The sequence below is a fragment of the Manacus candei genome, unplaced genomic scaffold (genome assembly GCF_025592945.1).
Source record: "Manacus candei isolate 608988 ecotype Guabito, Panama unplaced genomic scaffold, ASM2559294v1 h1tg000028l, whole genome shotgun sequence".
Taxonomy (NCBI): Eukaryota; Metazoa; Chordata; class Aves; order Passeriformes; family Pipridae; genus Manacus; species Manacus candei.
The window spans coordinates 5,667,201-5,685,856 of record NW_026138076.1 but is presented as its reverse complement, the minus strand read 5'-3'; the positions used below and the strand labels follow the sequence as shown (position 1 = coordinate 5,685,856).

The 18,656-nt window shown below is 41.2% G+C and overlaps 1 protein-coding gene across 6 annotated transcripts in view; it reads right to left on the bottom strand.

Annotated features, from left to right (window-relative positions):
• The window catches only part of TBC1D1 (TBC1 domain family member 1), a 105,589-nt gene extending 89,194 nt beyond the window's left edge, over positions 1 to 16,395 (bottom strand). For 3 of the 6 annotated variants that reach the window (XM_051789924.1, XM_051789922.1, XM_051789925.1), the window contains exons 1-2: positions 16,255 to 16,393; positions 8,135 to 8,650 (exon numbers count right to left, since the gene is read on the bottom strand). In XM_051789924.1, the coding sequence (XP_051645884.1) occupies positions 8,135 to 8,551 (417 nt within the window). In that variant the 5' untranslated portion in view covers positions 8,552 to 8,650; positions 16,255 to 16,393. Of the gene's footprint in view, positions 1 to 8,134; positions 8,651 to 15,496; positions 15,611 to 16,254 lie in introns of all 6 variants that reach the window. The other 3 variants (XM_051789921.1, XM_051789923.1, XM_051789920.1) reach the window with 3 other exon arrangements.
• Positions 16,396 to 18,656: the final 2,261 nt, after the last annotated feature.

The window sequence follows — 18,656 nt, the reverse complement described above, 5'->3', positions numbered from 1 at the left end:
GTTTCCAAATTCATGTCAGCTTGAAATTTGACAAAACATTTAAAACATTTAAAAATTTAAGGTGATCTATCAAGGTGCATCAAGTTGGTTTTGGAGCAGAATGAAATTAATTTTTTTTTACCTTAGGCCCTAAAGCAGTTCAACACAGAGCTACACAAATATCAATGCCAGCACAAGGGAAAACACCAGGAATGTACACCAAAGGATGGATCACAAGAGAAAAGAATAACAAAACTGTCTCTTTTGATAGAGGACAGCTACTAGATCTCCTCAGTGTACCATCAGATATTACACTTGAACTAAAACCCCACTGCAGTTTAAGACTGAATGAATCAGGGACTCAAAGTCCAACTTTCCCTCTGTTCTAGATGGCATGGCCTTGCTTCCCCCTCACTCTCACAAAGGTGCACATGAAACTGAGATTGTGTTAGGATGCTGATTTCACTGAAATTTTATCACTTTTCTGATAAATTCCTTTGGAATATTTAAAGTGCTCTGAAATACCTCACTGAATGATACCACAGTGTAAAGGATAGGGGAAAAGGTGGGAAGGTGCAAATCAGCAACCAGAGAGTACGAGGCCACCAAAAGCTGACTCAGACTAGGTTAAGATGTTAAGAGTGAGCTTCTCTTTGGAGATATGTAAAGGAGCTCTTCTCTGTGTGATCAGTAGGTTTTTGAAGAAAACTCTACTATAACTTTGGAAGATACTTAGATATTTGTGGCTCCAATTATCTGTGCTAGACATAATAGACCACAAGCATTAGACCTTGTAAGAAAACAGGAATGGTTAGTAGCCAGATGAGAAGCCAGCAGAAATCCACTAATTATGTTTTAGCCTAAGTTCCACTGTTTTGTATTTCTCTTACAGTCCCCAGCACAAAAAGAAAAGGAACAATAAATAACCTTGCCATGAACTCTGACCCTAAAGTAAAGTGCATGTGACATCACAAGTAACACACAGGTACTTTCAGTATTATGTAAGTTGAAAATGGACAATGTCACCTAATACAGATTATTATACTGCTGAAATCACAGTAAGAAGAGAAATCACAAGAAAATACAATTTTTATGTTGCTGCTGTAAGAGTGGGAATAGGTAACTTTTTTTACAAACCCTATGATTAATTTTATCTTCCTTGATCAGACATTATCTATGACTTTAAGTCAGGAAACAGCACCGGTATTACATGTGGCAATCACACATGCAGTTGAGAGAAATCACACAATATTTCTTAAAAAAGGAGGGTGAACACAGGAGCACTTAGGTGATGCAGGATGTCACAGAGTCACTCCAGGGTCTGGCAAGAGCCCCATAAAGGCTTGGAATAATGCTGCTAGGGACAGGGTCACTACAGTTCCCTGAGAAAAGATCTCGCATACATAAGTCCTTTGAAGAGATCCCAGGATAGAGCTGGTGTCATCACACTTATGCTGAAGGCTCAAGATGCCCATAAAGCTTGATTAATTGCAAGAGTATCCAAAGCACAGCTGGTTGTTTGCATTATACAGGACAGTCTATTAATATTTACACCACTAAACTTTGACCTACTTTATAAACAGGACTGTGTATGTGCACAAATATGTATTTGGTTTTTCATTTGTTCTGTTGGATTTTTTTTCCTTCCTTTTTTACATTAATTTCTTCAGTTAGCATTTGAGAGACAGGAGGGTCCTAAAACAAAAAGCAGTGTTAGCAGTTTACAATTATGCAGATTCAATCAAAAAAACCAAAGGTGCACAAGAACAGCAGGCAGAAAACACCAAATTAAGCTCTCACTTGCACTGACATTAGTCCAGTTACTTCATTTTGTTTCGGTGTTTTATGCTTTTGCAAAAGAAGAACCATGTTTCAATCTCCCTAGACTCATCAAGCAGTAAAATACAGTAGAAAAAGGTCACCTCTATCTCTAAAATTGTCTTCCCTGAATTCTTTTAAGAAAGGGAAATGGTGGTATTAAAAAGGAGATACTTAGTGAGGCTTATCTTAGAGTCTAATGTAAAAACTAGTTGTGTAAGAATCGTCAGTCATGAAGCTAAGCCTCACAACAACTGCTTGGAGTTCACTGGGCCTCTGCCATTCCTTTTATAGATGAATAATGTGAAGTTCACTCACAAGATCAGCTCTGTGCAGCCTCACAGAGAGCTAAGTGTTGATTATCTGAAACCAGCTTCTTCAGCACATAATCAGATCATAAACAACATGTAACAGAGTGCTGCATTCCAGGTAATACAGCATGATCTACTTAAGTGCATAAGCTATTTTAACTCATGAAAGTAGGTGAAGGTTGTTTAAAAGCATAGTAACTGTTAAAGCAACTGGTGGGCAAAAAACCCCTGAAGACCTCTGTCAACAAACCCCATCACTGTTGTAACCAAACAGCTCAACAACAGGGCAAGTGCTACATTTCAGTAAGTACCTCAGTGTAAAGATATGGGGCTTATCTGTGTCTGCTGTGGGGCAGATTTGGCACAAGCAAAGTCAGTCAGCAGGCTCAGGTCTCAAGCAGGTGTCCCAGTCTGCTGCAACCATACTGCACTGCTGTTCTCATGCTAACATTCCTGCAGCTGCCTGGGCCAAAAGCTGTCCCTGATGGATGACTATACAGAGAAGATTCAGAAGCACCACACAGACTTGTGCACGTCTTGTGCAGCTGTGATCCTTTTTTAAATCACAGGCAATATTTCTCTGAGCAGAAAAGAACAGTTCTACCCAGTGTTTGCCATTATAGCATTAACTGGTCTGGTAAACACAAGTATATATTACAGGCTGTTATGACAACTTGTGTCCAGACTCTTGGGGGTAAAAAAAAAAACCAAAACCCACACAAACAAAAACACCCCAATGAAATGTAACCCTTTAAAAATTGGAGCTGAACTTTTTACATTTCTTCATACTCTAGTTCTGCATTGTTAATTGATAATGTCACAGAAATATTTTTCCTTACAAGACATCAGCTCAAGTTTCTAGGCTTTCCCTCAAATCCCCTGAACCTCCAGTTCATATCACGGAATAAAAAAGGGGAAACTTTCAAGTATTCTGAGAAAAAAAGGTGACAGTGCTGTCTGCTGACTTCTACTATGCATACAGGAGTTTATTTTACCCCGTGACCATGAAGAACAGGTGGATGAAGCACTCTACAGACAGCTCAAAGTAGCCTCCCATTAGCAGACCTTGATCCTGATGAGGGAATTCAACCACTGAAATATCTGCTGGAGGAAAAACACGTCAGGCCATAGTCAATCCAGCAAGTTCTCAGGGAGCCTCAATAACAACTTGCCGGCCCAAATGACAGAGGAGGTGATCAATGAGTTGCTCTGCTGGGCCTCATACCTATCAACATGGAAGAGCTTGTTGGGGTCAGGCACAGCCTTGGCTGCAGTGACCATGAGATGGTAGAGTTCAGGATCCCGAGAAGCAAGGTAAAAAGCAAGATCGCAACCCTGGACTTCAGAAGATCATATTTTGGCCTCTTCAGGGATCAGCTTGAAACAGCACCATCAAATAAGGCCCTGGAGGGAAGAGGATCCAAGAAAATTGGTTGTTATTCAAAGATCACCTTGTTCAAGCCCAAGAGCAGTCCATCCAAATGACCAAGAAAAAAATGCCCACATGGATGAACAAGTGCCTCTTAGCAAAACTCAAAAGGGGAGAATGCAGAAGGTGTAAGAAGAGACAGGTAACCTGAGATGAAGACACTATCTGAGCACACAAAGACATGGTTAGGAAAGCCAAAGTCCACCTGGAATTGAATCTAGCAAGGAATGTCAAAGGCAACAAAGAAGGTTTTTATATCTATGTAGGTGACAAAACACAGACTAGGGATAATGTGGGTCTGCTGCTGAATGGAGCACAGGACATGGAAAAGGCTGAGGTACTGAATGTCCTCTTTGTCTCAGACTTATGTAAAACCATTAAATTTAGGACTGTTATTCTTTATTTGCAATAAATATAGATGTATAATAAAGGACAGTACAACCTTAACTTGCCTTAAATCTAAACTAGTTCAGGGCATTAATCAGATAAACTAGTGACCAGTGTTCTGTTTACCAGCCAAAACATACATCAAGTAAAATAAAACATACCTAAGTAAAACAAATCATCCCGTACACCAAAGAAAGATTAACATAATGACGTCTGGAATTACTTTGCCAAACTGAAAATAAGAACAGAAATTACTCTTCCTCTGTAATGTTTTGGCTACTTTTCATCTGCTGGAGGGGGATACCATGTGACAGTATGCCATTAGCTTCTCGTTATTTCTCTCTTTCATTCCTTGTAGTGAATGATGTGCTAAAGGAAGGCATCCTACAGAAGCAAAGCAATGCTGTGTTTGGGGAGAATGAGCTCAGGAAGGAAATGGCACTCACCTACAGTTACAGTTTAGAACTACCACTATACTTTTAAAGTATATAGTTTTCAATAACAACAGCGATGTCAATAGCATCACAAACATCAGACCAGAGGTTACTGGGGAGATATGGAGGCTGGTAGCACATGTGTTTTCATTTAAGTCATCTCACTCCTACAGTACCCAAGCACTCTTGCCAAGGTGTTCCACAAGACTGCATTCTTATGACGAAGGTACTATCCTGTAAGCACATTTAGTGGAGAGTTAATTTTTCCTCAGCTTCCACCACCATTACTCATCATGGTGTATATATAAGCCTCATGACCTATGAGTAGCCTTCAGAAGCTCCCTCAGGCAATATAACTGAATCCTGCTCCATTCCTGAGCACCTACAAAGAATATGCATTAATGCTTCAGCCCCACCCTCAGGCAGAAATTACTCAATCATGAGGCCCCATCAGGACCTCCAAAGAATGAGGGTGAAGGGATAAGAAATTCCACTATCTGTAACTAATGGAAACTTACTGAGGTTATACATGAAGAAGGAAGGAAGGCAGGCTCCAGTTCCCACGTCTGACAAATCTGCTTAGAAAGGAGATTGTAATCCATAGAGCAGCTCTCCCTAGGCAGTGTAAACCCATCCTTTTAGCACTGAGTGGAATGATCTCTATATTCACATGCTTGTTTTCCATAATGTCATCTCATCCTTCCTTACTTACTGCTGTTCATCAGGGGAAGTGTGCCATACATTGCCATGATGATACAATGGAAATAATTACAGAAGATCCTACAGAGTGAAGACAAAGACCATGATGGAGCACTGCCTTTTCTCTCACTGCTAAAGAGGAGCAGAACAAAGAATTCCTTGCAAAGAATCCTGACATCACTTATTATTAATTACCTATCTACTGATTTCTTCTCTAAAGTGGATATGTTGGTAATGCAGCAACAATGAAACCAACATTCACATTCAGGAAAAGCATTGCATGCAATTCCCACACCTCCATCCACTCTAGAACTGAGCGAAATATTACCCAGCAAAAAATCATTTCCCATTAACAAAATTCTTTCAATTAAAAAGTAAAATAACCCCTCACGAATCAGATGCATGTTCTTGCTCAATTTGTACATATAAAGGAGTACAACTAGCGTTAATGGACTGCAGTCTACCTGCAATACTGATATTAAAAGCCCAACCATTCCTGGCTTTCTATACTTTCTACCACCTCCAGTGCTATTCCTCTGTCTGCATGACATTCAATCTGCTTGTCCTCCTTTTCAAAGCCCTTCACTATTTAGTCTTCTACTCACCTACTTTTGGCTTAACACACTAACCTTCCTACTCTACTTCTCCTGCAGACATACTTCAACCCTGTTCTATTCTACTTATACTAAGATGAGGATATACTCAGAACTTATTTGCAAAGTCACAAAGCACCTTCTACTTCAAATACTCAGTCAGACTTTACTTACTCCGAAATCTCTTTGTCAAATATAGCCCTGCTACAGATTTACATATGCAGATACAAAGAATTGTGGCTCTTGCAGTTTACAATATTATCGTAATTGGTATTCAGATGTTTGTTGGGTTTTCTTCAAATAAAAATAGATGAAGTGCAAATATCACAAAAATCTAGATGTCCAACATTACTGGGTAAAGAGTTGTTATGAACATGCAAATTTTGTGACTAAACCTATCTGTACTGCTGTGTCTCTTTTACAGAGCTGAAGAAAATAGAAAGAGTCCTCAGAAACAAGAGCGCCAGCACAGGAGTCACACAGGCTGCAAAAGTCCATTTTCGAAAATGTGTTTCTTCTGAAGTTGAGCATAAGCTGCAGCAACATAATGCTAAATTCTTCATGCCAACTCACTGGCTTTTAACAAACAGCTCCTTCGATTTGTAATAAAGTATACAGTACACTCCTATGCTTTCAAGTTGGGTTTCTGCAAAACAGGTAACATCATTTCACTCCTCCTGATAAATATACAAACATCAATTAGCTAAAAGGCATTATATGACAATATTCAGGGCAGAGTAACAGCACCCTATAAAGCATAAGGGGTTTACTTAAAAGGTGGAAAGGACATTGAATTTAAGTAAAAGAAGCAGGGGTTCACTTTAGAAGGTAAGAACACTTGGCATTTCCATTATCCTTTTGTTAAAACATAGGTCCACAAATGCTGATTAGATGTCTACCTAGCCTGCAAAAAATTCAAGAGCAACAACCCTTGTAATCAAGGCAAGTAAAGAGACTAGGCGGAGGGTAGTTTTTGATAGCTGTGTGAATCTAAAACAGGCATCCAAAAATTCTGGGTGTTGTCTCCAAAAACACATAGACACAGCTGCAAATTCAACTAGAGACTTATTTTGTTCTCATTCAATTCAAACATGTCCAGGAATTGGATCAAACATGAAGAAAAAGTACCTGAATCCTTTGTTGCAAAAGAAAATGCAGAAGAAAATGTACTAGAAATGATTGTGCATTGTACTCACCATAATCCTGAAAAATCACAAGTGAAAATAAGTGCATAAGCAACTGCAAAATGCTACTTGAATACCAACTGCTATTCATTGTCGGGTTTTGAAACATCTATTCCTTATTTCTGTTCTTACGTTCATAAACTTGGTATTCTACATTTAACTTGACAGGATTTCTCACTTGAACGCTTGTGATTTACAACGCATTTGCCTTCTAATTTACTGGAACTGCCATTTTATCTGGGGGGATTTAACTAAAGCTGTTTCCATATGTTTTGAGCTCTAAGCTTGAGACCATGGATTTGGAACTGTATAGTGTTTTGCTATTGGGCAGGTTGGCATAAATCCCACTTGTGGTGTATATTCACATAATACCTTCAGGGTGCTTTAGTAGGACATCTCCTATGAGTCAAGCAAGCATGCAGTTTTCCAACTCTGTAACTAGAGTCAACACTCAAGAGGTGAAGGATACATCACCATTTTGTCTCCAGTATATCACAACAGCCTTGTGTCAAATCCTAGTGATTTTACGCATTCACAAGCGTTATTGTCTCACATTACTCTCAGACAGAAGAGATTGACAATTTTAATGCTTCTGCCTTTTCAGCAAGGACACAATTGGTTCTTATGAAATGCAGACAGCTAAATCTCACACAGTGCAAGACATGCACACTCAGCTCCTGTCTCACACTACACAGCAGCAAGCCTGCATGCCACAGAGTCAGAGAGACTGTGCCTTTCTCCCGTTGTCCAACCCTATCTGCCAAGCTTTGTGGACTATAGAACCAGGAAGAGGTTTCCACAGTGTCCTGTGGTTGGAGATAACGCTACACACGGAGGTTCTACCTTACTCCTCCTCTTTCTGAGAAAGGAGGTATCTCTGTTTCCCAGTCACATAGGTCTCAACTCAGGAAAACAGAAATTTGAGACGTCTGAGTACAGCATTAGATAAAGTTCACAGTGACTCAAGAGTGAAATCCTAGCCCTAGTGACATCAACAGAAAAACTCTCACTGACTTGAGTGCCAAGATTTCAGTCTATATCCCAAACTAAAGTGTCTTTTAAGGTGATGAAATTTAGGCCCAAATCCTGTAGGAATGTACACATCTTTCACTTCACATATTGAGCAGTTCCAATTCAACTGAACCATTAACATTAAGTAAAGTGACACTTGCTGGTAAGTGAGACCCAGACTCTAATTGTAAGTACAAGCTTAAGGTCTTACAATGTAGTGATAGGATTCAAACACCACAAAAGGAACTCCAGGAATGTTTGCTTCTGTTTTAGGGGGTTTTTTACTTACTTTTGTCTGATCATCGGCTTTAAATACATAGCAGATACTTTGCTGTTTTGCTGCTTCATCCTTTATCAGACAAGCAAAGTAACTTGGATCGTGGCTGTTGTGAATCAGTTTGTGGACATGCTGTGGCTTGTATTCAAACAAACTTGAACAAATCAAAGGATCCCACTGCTGGATTTTCCCCGTGTCTGGTTCACATCGCAAACTCGCTGGTGAAACATAAAGTCGGATTTGGCTGATGCCAGGTTCTTCTTTGGAAGACTTTGTACTGAGCATCCGGATCTCTGCCACAATCCAAGGCAGCATTGACATGGTGGTTAGGGAATGCACTGGGAGAGAACCAATGAGCTGGAGACTGAAACTTGCTGAGAAATCACTAGGTGTTTGACACTTTTTAGCTTTGAATGTTATTGGCTCCATTTTACCACTCTTTAGGGAACCTGGACTAATTCACCAATATTTCAGTTCCATGGAATGACATTATCTAGACGGTTCCTTTGATTAAAGAACAGAAGAGTTCTGAAAGGAAAAGAAATAGTTATGTAAGTGCTGGTACCCTATTAAAAACAAACTGTCAGTAACACAAATAATTAACAGCTTAACATCGGAAGAAACAAGCTGGTCAGAAGAGTGACCATCTACCATGACCTATCCAGTGAATTCCCCCTCTCTACAGTGGGCCTTACTGTTTCATGTCCAACAAACGTGATTGCAATAAACACATTGCTTGGAAAAAAGTTAGTCCTGATTTAAAAGTTGGTTTATGACCCTGGCTAAACATCCAATGACTAACTAAACTTTAAAACTTTAAAATGCACATTCCTGTGCATTACCTTGTAATGCACATTACCCTGTATCTGTTTCATGGGCAGGCATATGTGGATCACACCAGCCTATTTCAATCCTATTATCACAGAAGGAACTCAGCTGAGCTATTCTGACCTTCATGACAGTTGAAGTCAGTGCTTGCTAAGGCACTTTCACATCTGAAAAAAAAAAAGGTAACTTGACAACTTTCTTGTTCGTATGTGGATGTCTTTGAATTTGGCTACTAATATGGAGTTGTTTCCTTGGGTACAGTTTGCCAAGTGATTATTGGTTGTAACCAACCAGGCTTTTTCAATAAATAACACTCCAGAAATCACTGTCATCTGAAAAAGCTGGCAGCAGTCAACTGACTGATCGCTGATAAACCTTGAGATAGCAGTCATGAGCAATAATCCTTACAGCACCCCATGAAAAACCAGACGATGATCACAATTCATGATTGCATTTTAATGCTGGGCAGCGAGACAGGAATATTTAAATGTTTGACACACTGACATTGTATCATTTCCATTCCTTAAAATATCAAATGGAACTCTGTTAGACACACCCCTGTTGTAACCCTGTTATACTCAGCATCTACCACCACTACTGTTATTATGTATCAGTAGTTTTAGTAACAAAATCCAATAATTGCATTTATTTATAAATATCACTTTGCAAAATACAGTCTACAAAAACACATATATTGGCATTTGTTATACTACCCTATTTTAACTCATTAATTGAGCCTGTTTTAGCTGTTACATTATATTGTGTAAGACTGACGAGAATCTGACAGGTCTGTAATTGTGTGTGTTTAAATACCAAGACACTAGTTCACCCTCAGTCTTAAGAGAGTTTCCCATGAGAAGATCCATTAAAACCAACATGGACAGTACCAAGAACTCCTTACAAAACATTTTAATTACATTTGAACATCTGTTTACTGTGGCAACAATATTTCTTGTCTTTGTTCATCTACAAATGTGACCAATCAAAAATAGCAGTATTTTTCCTCATAAGTTTTCATTAAACTTTGTCCTTCATTTGTCTTTGTAATAATATTCTCAAACTGAGTTTCTAACAGTCTTTCACCTTGTTGAAAATGAAAGGAAACTTTAGGATTTAAAAAAATCCCAAAACTTCTAAAAAAAAATTTAAAATGCAACCAGTTTGTAAGTGTCTGACTGGGGGAAAATGTTCCTGCAGTAACTGGCAAACAGTAAAAACAAGAGAACTGCAGAAACCATTTCTGGGTACATTTACTTTTCTGAAATTTTTGCATCTTTCGACAAATGAACTCTGTAGCAATGTCACCAGTTCCAATGATACCAAATTTAGCAAAACTAATAGTGCATGAGTGTGTGTTTTAAAGACACTATTCAATGAAATCATCATAAGCAGCACTTTAGATGCGTAGAACAATTTTTTTAAAAGCCCTTTCATAAAGCTCTGTGTGTGTGTCTGCATGTGGGAGGTGTGGGAAAAAGGACCATGAAAATCTATCATTTGCATGCCTAATTTCAATCATATTACAACTGGTTTTAATATGTTTGTTTGTTTGTTTCACAAACAAGCAAGAAAACAAACATCTTTTAGATTAATATAAATGCATTACAACATAAAAGGAAACGGCCTCTAGATATGCCAGGTTGGACACCAGAAAGAGTTTCTTCATTGAAAGGGTGGCAAGGATTGGAATAGGCTGCTCTCAGAAGCAGTGGAGTCACCATCCCTGGAAGTGTTCAAGAAATGACTGGACATGGCACTTAGTGCTATGGTTTAGTTGACATGGTGGTGTTCAGTCAAACGTTGGACTTGATGATCTTGGAGGTCTTTTCCAACATCAATGATTCTATGATTCTATATGGGATAGCAGCTTCAGGAAGCATTTTTACACCTCATCAACAGACTGTTAAATGCAATTATCATTATAGTTTTGTGTCTGCCAGGAATCAAAATGATCTCTTCTTCTTTGACAAACTATTACAAATATTTTCCCCTTAACAGTATCAACAAAAAAAAACCTACAGGGAAGATTGGATTAATTCATAAGTACAACAGCAGATATTCCAAACAAAACAAGTAAAAATCAAGTTCTGAGCTTTTAGTGTTTTTGTCACTTCGTATCATACATCATAATCTCAGAATGAGAAAGCCTAAGAAAACTCCAGTCTTAGCTGAGAAGAGGAAAATTGAGCTACCACACAGATAATCACCTATTAGTCACTTACTTTTTGTAGCCATAGTTCTTATTTGTGTTTTCTCAGCACTTTTAAAAAAAATGCAATTAATTAAAAGGCATGTAAAAATATAACAGTCACACTAATTTTAATCAACTTTTCGAGGAAGAGACGATTTGATCACTACCATCTACCATGCTCTTTTACCCCAGACCTACAAGGCACTGTAGCCTCAAATAGAAATAAACATCACAATATAATACATTATTTTGCATGCTAACTCTAAGGATAAACAGTATATAAAAAATTAATGCTGATACTCTTTCATACTTAAACACTGTACTGCTGGAATGTATTTCATATAAATGCAAAGCTTCTTCGCATTCATCTCTTTTTAAAAAAATAAACACCTTCTAAAGTCAACAACATACTCCAGTGCCTGCATTTGTTATTTCTAAAGAAAAACAATTAATACTAAATCAAAACAGTTAAGTAGAAGTCAGAATGCTACGGGGTTTTTTCCTAATGCTAGAAGGGGCTGAAAGTGCAGTTTCTCAGAGCACAAATTTAGCAGCATCAGAAGGCCTCCTTATCCAACCTGTATCATTCTGTATGTTACTGTTCTGCATGTTTACATCTCCCTTTCTCAGCCCTTCTTTCTTTGTTTCCTCCTCCTGTCACTTGTCTTAAGCAAATCCCACCAGAAATTATGCCAATTTCATGCTGCTGGTGTTAACGTTCTTTAAGTTTACAGCGAGGACTAGGTTTTACTTCAAGACCATGAAGTATTTCTGTACATGCTTAATTCAGACTTAAAAAATAGTTTTGTTCTACTCAATGGGCCTATTCCCAGCCATAAAATTAAGCACACATTGCAGCCAAAGAGTAATTGTGCTCTGAGCCTGTCCATGTCTGGCCTGACTCCACCACTTGGAATTATGGCACCTTTACCTATCTCTGGTTGCCACCATTCAGTTCATCCCCTCTGAAATTTGGCTCTGCAGGTGCCATAGGAGTTTACCATACATATTAGTACAGTAGGATCATATACAAGCTGCCTTTTCCTCCCAAATGTCTGAGTACTTTCAAACAGCTTCTTCAAAGCAAATGCTTATTACACCTTTAATCCAACAGGGAATAGAAAAGGTATAAATATAAAGCTGTCCACTTGTTTCCTTCCACCTCACTTTTGATCTTTCTTTGACAGCTCTAAGTACCATTTAGCTTTGTTACTCTGGGCTGGGAGAGGACTGCCAGGTTTTGCTTCAAACTGGCTGGGCATCTCTGATTATTCTCCCAGTGCTCACAGACATAACTAGGACAGTTCCTCTTCTCCACTGGCATCTTTTGAAGGATATTGGTTGCACTTGCGCTCACAGCTGGGAAGAGCTTGAGCATCATCCCTCAGCTGACAGCTTTGCTGCTGTCTAAGAAAGGCTCATAGACTTTAAACTGGATCTTAATGTTGCCACTGATTTAGTTATATTTGCTCCATCAGCATAAGAACAGCTAGTCAAACTGTAACACACATGATATTTACACAAACTACATTAATATATCTAACTCTCCCTTCTATACTAGGGGACATCAGACTGACTCACTAATGTGGAAGATATACATGGGAACATATGTATGCTCTCTGTCCTTAACTCTTCTTTCACTTAATCAACCCAGCCACTTCTCACAAATGGGGAACAGGCTTAGAAAGCACACAACACTATGTCGATGGTCCTGTTGTAGCAAAATCTGATACTGTGTTTTTTTTTAAAAAATATTAAGTTCTTATTCTCTGTGTTATGTCACCAGAAGCTAAAAGGAATGCCCTCAGAGAGAAGTCAGGGTGATGGCAGGACAGCATGAAAGGGACAGCCACAAAAATTATTACTTCTGTCATTCTGGACCCTAGGTTTTCTCTGCATGAAGGTACATGTCTAAGCAGCTGTGTGTCATCTTCTCTCAAAAGAGCAAAGGACATGAGGACAAGGTATAGCCTCTGGGTGCCAGTTAGTTGGATTGGGCTAGGCAAGCTTTGAGGTTCAGAGAAGAATCTTATGGGGTTATTGTGTTATTAACCTAGGAAGGTGGGGCACTAAACATCGGGTTTGGGCAGCTGAGGGAACAGCAGACAGATTTAGGACAGACTCAAACTAATACAGTAAAAAAGGCAAAGAGGGGAGAGAGACTTCTAAATGAAAAGAACACATGCAAATAAAAAAAAAAGAAAGAAAAAAGAGGAAAAAGGAAAAAAAACAGAAAAAAGTTATCCTTCTTTTGTTCTTTCTTCTTAACTGGACTAAATTCAATACAGACATGCAGCCAAAGGTTTTAAACTCTTGTTCAGAACATCAATAACTATAGACTTAAGCAACCCTTCACTCTCCTCCAGCTCCTTCCCTGGTTTGGTAGCAGTTAAGACTGCTGGGACTCACAGCAGAACAGACGAGTTTAGAAGATGCGTCAAGCAAGGAAGCAGTCAGAGCTTTCATACAGCAATGATTAAACACAGAGTTTGACCTGAGAGCTGTTGAACAGAGAAATGCCAGCTTACTCAACGTTTGCAGTTTTTCTGAGAGGCAACTGTGCAGTTACTCCACATCAGGGTGCTGACATGACAGCAGTTTTTTTTTCTGTAAGTTTTCTCCCCTTCAAGAAGCCAAGCAAAAATTCCAACCATACAGCAAGGTCTTGTGAAAAACAGCTGGTCTTAAAGAGCACAAATTTGTTCAGCTCTTCTCTGCACAGGATTAGCAGTGAACTCTGACAACAAATGGAACCAGAGGCACTGGTACTGACTGCATTTCACCTCTGATTATTTTAGCAGAAATATCGTACTGCTTAAGGATTATGAGGAGCCCTGGCCTACAGCCGGAGTTCTGGAACACAAGCCAGGACTAAATACCACTTCTTTCCCTCTCTGTCTGATCCTTAACCGAGATTTACATTGTCTTTGCTCATGCAGGATATATAGAAAAACACAAACAAGAGTATGCCATGACACAGTCACTGCTGAGAAGTCCTTTTATGTTTCCATCCATATGCATAAAATTATTTTCTTCTTGTCTGGTATCCAACACAGTATCCATTAGATCAGTGTATGGGGCAGCTTACTGCAAGCTTTTCTTTCTTTTTCTTTTATTTTTATTTTGTGTGTGTGTATTCCTGCAACATTTTTGTCCTGTTTTCTACAGTTAAATAAGATTGTTTAGATATCTTATCACAGGTTACTCTCAGTTTTCAAATAGTTTTAATTAAACTGGCACTTGGAAGCAGGACGTGCCCCTCTTGTTGCAAGGATGTTCTTCTTATCTCATAGCTACTGATTATCTGCTGTTTCCTTCTGGAGCTATGTGTTGCTGTGGGCATCAGCATGTGCAAGTCCAGAAGTCAATCTAACTCAGAAATTACTTTTAATTTCCATTATTTTTTCATTAAATGCTGACTTTTAAAAGATACTTTTAAATGCTGTCATCAGCTTCAGATGGGGCCCTGAATAACCCACCATACACTCTGGTACTGGTTTTCCAGTAATAACCACACCTAAAATATTTAGCAATATAGCCAGCACTTATATCACTATTCAAATAGGTTAAAAAGTCTATTAATAAAAAAATTGCAACAAAATGGTAGTATGTTCTTGATTATAAACATACACGTTTATAATCAACTATCAAATGAAGAAAATAGCTAACTGTTCCTGCGCTTAATGCCTGTTGCTCTTTCCCTAATGGAGTCCGTGGAAATTAATATGCTGATGATTGAGGTCTTTTGAGTCAGCCTCATACAGACCTGAACAAAATACTGGGCTGTTCTACCGCTATAATGAACTGGAAAAAAAAAAGATCTTTGTAAAAGAACACTTGCTAGATAAATTCCATTATGAATGCCATTCCTTTTTAATCAATTACATATCCACAGCCAAAATGCCTGCATCCAACTTTTCAGTTAACCAAATTAAAGTGAAAAAAGCTTCAAGTCATCCACCTATCACTGAAGGTGTTTCACATTCCTTCCAGCCTCTCGCTCTTCTCACCTGCAAGCATTTCTACTTTTCCGGATAACCTATGATTTTTAGCATTTCTATAAAACAACAAATTCTGTGGCAAATTTCTATTTCAGGACTTAGAAGCGTTAAAAGTATAGTCATCAGCTCAGAGGTATTTGCTATTCAGAAGATGTATATTTTATTAATTTTTGACCCACGATGTTCAATTCAATCCAATCTCTGGGCTTAACACAGGCACAAATCCCACCATCTGCACTACTGAAGGTTCCTACAGCAGATCTGCCATGTTAGCCTCTCTGCCAAATACAACACGGCACACAAAGGTCTCAATTTTTTCAAACTGCGCTATAAATAACCACATTCGTTTCATACCTCTCGTGAACGCGGTTTCAAGCGGTCATTCCCTTGTTGATTTACTTCGCGAATTTAAAGGGCCATAAAAGCACTGCGCCGTTGTGGAGGGATTGAAGGTTACACCCGGCTGTGCTGCGGTAGGAAAGGTCTATTTCACCCCAGGGAAGAGCTTTGCTGCCCTGAGAAGGAGCGGGGTCTGGGAGGAGCTACACCCACCGAATTTGCATTGATGGATAAGGAAAGAGCAGGCAAGAGAGAGAAAGAACTGAAAGGCAGACCGTGGCACATCAAGTGATTAAATTCAAGCAGGTCTTTCTGTTATTCTGACGAGGAGCCAGCTCTCCTGGGGCCCCCACAAGCGAGAAGGGTGGCACCGGCGCGCCCGTCCCCTCCCCGTCCCGCAGCAATGCTGTCTCCAGAGCAAGTGCTGCGGCTTCGACCGACGGCGCGACCCCGCCGCGGGAGCCGGGAGGGCTGCAGCCCGTCCTTCCCCGCTGCGGGCACGGAGCGGGGCCCCAGCCGGACCCACCGGGCGGCTTCTCCCACCTCGGGTCGCGGGTGCAACAAGGGATGCCCCGCCAGCGAGAGCCTCACTTCTCGTCTCAGCTCTTTCACTTCCTCAACACCAAGAGCCGCTCTTCCTCCTTCCTCCCACCCTCCCAAAACGCAGCTCGGCCCCGCCAGCGCCGCTCCCCCGCGCCGGCCCCCACTGCCCCCCCTGCCAGGCCTGGGGCTGGAGCGGGAGCTGGAACTGGGGCTGACCGGGACCCGCTTACCGCCGCAGGATGTGCCGGCTGCAAGGGAGTGCCGTCGGCGGGCAGGAGCGGCGGCCCCGGGCTCCCCTGCCGGGCACCTCCCGCGAGGGGCGGCGGGCACAGCCGGTAACGGGCCGGGCGAGCCACCGCCTCCCGCTGCCCGCCCCGCCCCGACCTGCCCGCGGCCCGGGCGGGAGCAGGGGGGACCCGGGAGGCAGCAGGGGGGACCCGGGCTGCACACCCAGCGGTGCCGTTCGCCGCCTCCCTCCTCGCCCCGCCAGCGCGGGCGAAAATAGCAACAGGCGGCGGGTCCCGGGCCGGGGTGGAGGGCGGAGAGGGACAGGCGTCCGCCAGAGTCGACGGGCAGCCGGCGACAGTCGGGCGCCCATGTCGCGACCATGGGCAGCTGGGGCCCTCGCCCCCGGTCCGCGTCGTCCCTCTCGAGGAGCATTCCGGCCACGCTGCCCCGTGTGTCTGGCACAGCCTCTGATCTCCCGCGGAAAACGTGTCACAGTGAGCCCGAGCGGGCCACTTAACTTGCGAGCAGTTTGCTCGCTAAACTGGGACTAGCCCGGCTCCGGGACTCTGGACTGGCCAAGTCCCTCCTCGGATGTGGGCCTAGCCCTGGCCGCGGGGCAGCCTTCTGCGGATTCACCTTCGCTGAGTCACCTTCACACCTTCCATGCACGAGAAGCCACACTTAAAAATGTATAAAATCACTGTCTTTCAGTTGCCAGAGAGGATAAGGAATGAGTGGATCCAAAGACATAATTATACTACTCTGCAAGTGCAGATGATTAAGGCACCCTATATTGCCGTTCTGCAAACCACTTTTGCACTCAGTTAATTTCAAGTCTTCTTGGCAGTAAGACCACTGATTTACTTACTTTTCTACACATTTGTAGAATCGGAGCTTTCTAAAGGAAATCTGCTCTGTTGGTATGAGTGGAACAGTCAAGCAGTTAAATGCAAGCATAGCCTTGCCCCAGATTATGAAAGCAACTCAGATTTTGGTATGTAAGCAAATCCCCTACTTGCAAAGCGTAGATACACATAAATCTCCACAGCCTTTGGCTCCTAGGGGTACTTTGATAGTATTGCTGATACGTGAATTGAAGTATGCAAGCAGCAATTCCCTCAGGGCACTTGTTCCCTATCTGTACTCAGTTCATGGTTTGCTTCTGCTTCTTCAGATGTGGGAATAGGTATGAGTGCCTCTTGTTTTTCAGTGACATCCTTTGCATTCCTTGGGAAGAGGAGTACCATCTCCTTGCAACCAATGCCTTAGTTTTTAAGCCATCACAGCTAGGGACACCTCAGCTTATCTTACCACCTACCGATCTCAGCGCCTGAGACAAGTGTGCCCTACTGCTCGTTTTATGCTGCCTGAGCATTGCACACTCTGGTAACCATATTCTAGCAGAAGGTGAACTGCAATTCTCACCCAGGCAGCTCCAGCATTTCAGCTGAGGCTCGTGCATTGCCAAAGTACCAACCAATGATCTTAAGAAGACATTTTTTACTGCTTCACTGTTGCCTTTCAGAAGATAGTAATGAAACAGATGTGGATCCTACAAGACTATTTCTTGCTGTTAAGAAAATCCTTGAACAACAACAGAAGTCAATACTAGAGCATTACAATTAGAAATCCTTTCTTTCTTCTGCTTTTTAATAGCTGGGAAAGAAATCAGCCACAGTTTTCAGGCTACCTCCCATGAAAGCTACCTAATCATCACCTTTCAGGCTACACTGGACAGCGTTCCTTCTCCCTCTGCTTTGTGATGAAACTGTTACTTAAGTAGGGGGGGAAATAATAATTTCTGGAACAAGAAAAGAACCAGAATGGGGGTTGTACATTCCAGTCCCTAAAAATTAAACACTTCTATGTGTTCCATGGACTGGTACACCCATATTCAAGTGAAAGTCTTGCACACCAGGCTTCCTAACAATTTCCCATTTTCTGAAGCAATAGATCTCTTTTTCTTCACAGGTTAGATTTTCTTTACAGTTAGCCTATTAACTAAAACATAGTACTATCACATTAATTTTTTCAGACAGAGGAAGAAAATGTGCCTTCCACATCCTGCAAAAATTTTGTAAAAGAACACTAGTTTTTTTGTTTGTCCAGTCACATTCTGAAGAAATGCAAAGAAAACCCCTCCACTGCCTTTTGTACAGAACCTGAATATACAGGTTTATATGAGGCATGCTGTGAGAACATGTAGGCAATGAAGCCTCTTTTGCAGGCTAAGGAGCAGAGGCATCTTGATCCCAGTTGGGGTAGGATAGTACATTAGTACAAATTTAGGCTGAATGTGCCTGGCCACAAGTGAGGGCAGAGCTTGGGCTGCTGTGACAGTGGATTCACCCTTTGAAGTACCACGAGGCAAACAGGAAGTTTTAAGTTTCCACCCAAGATGCTT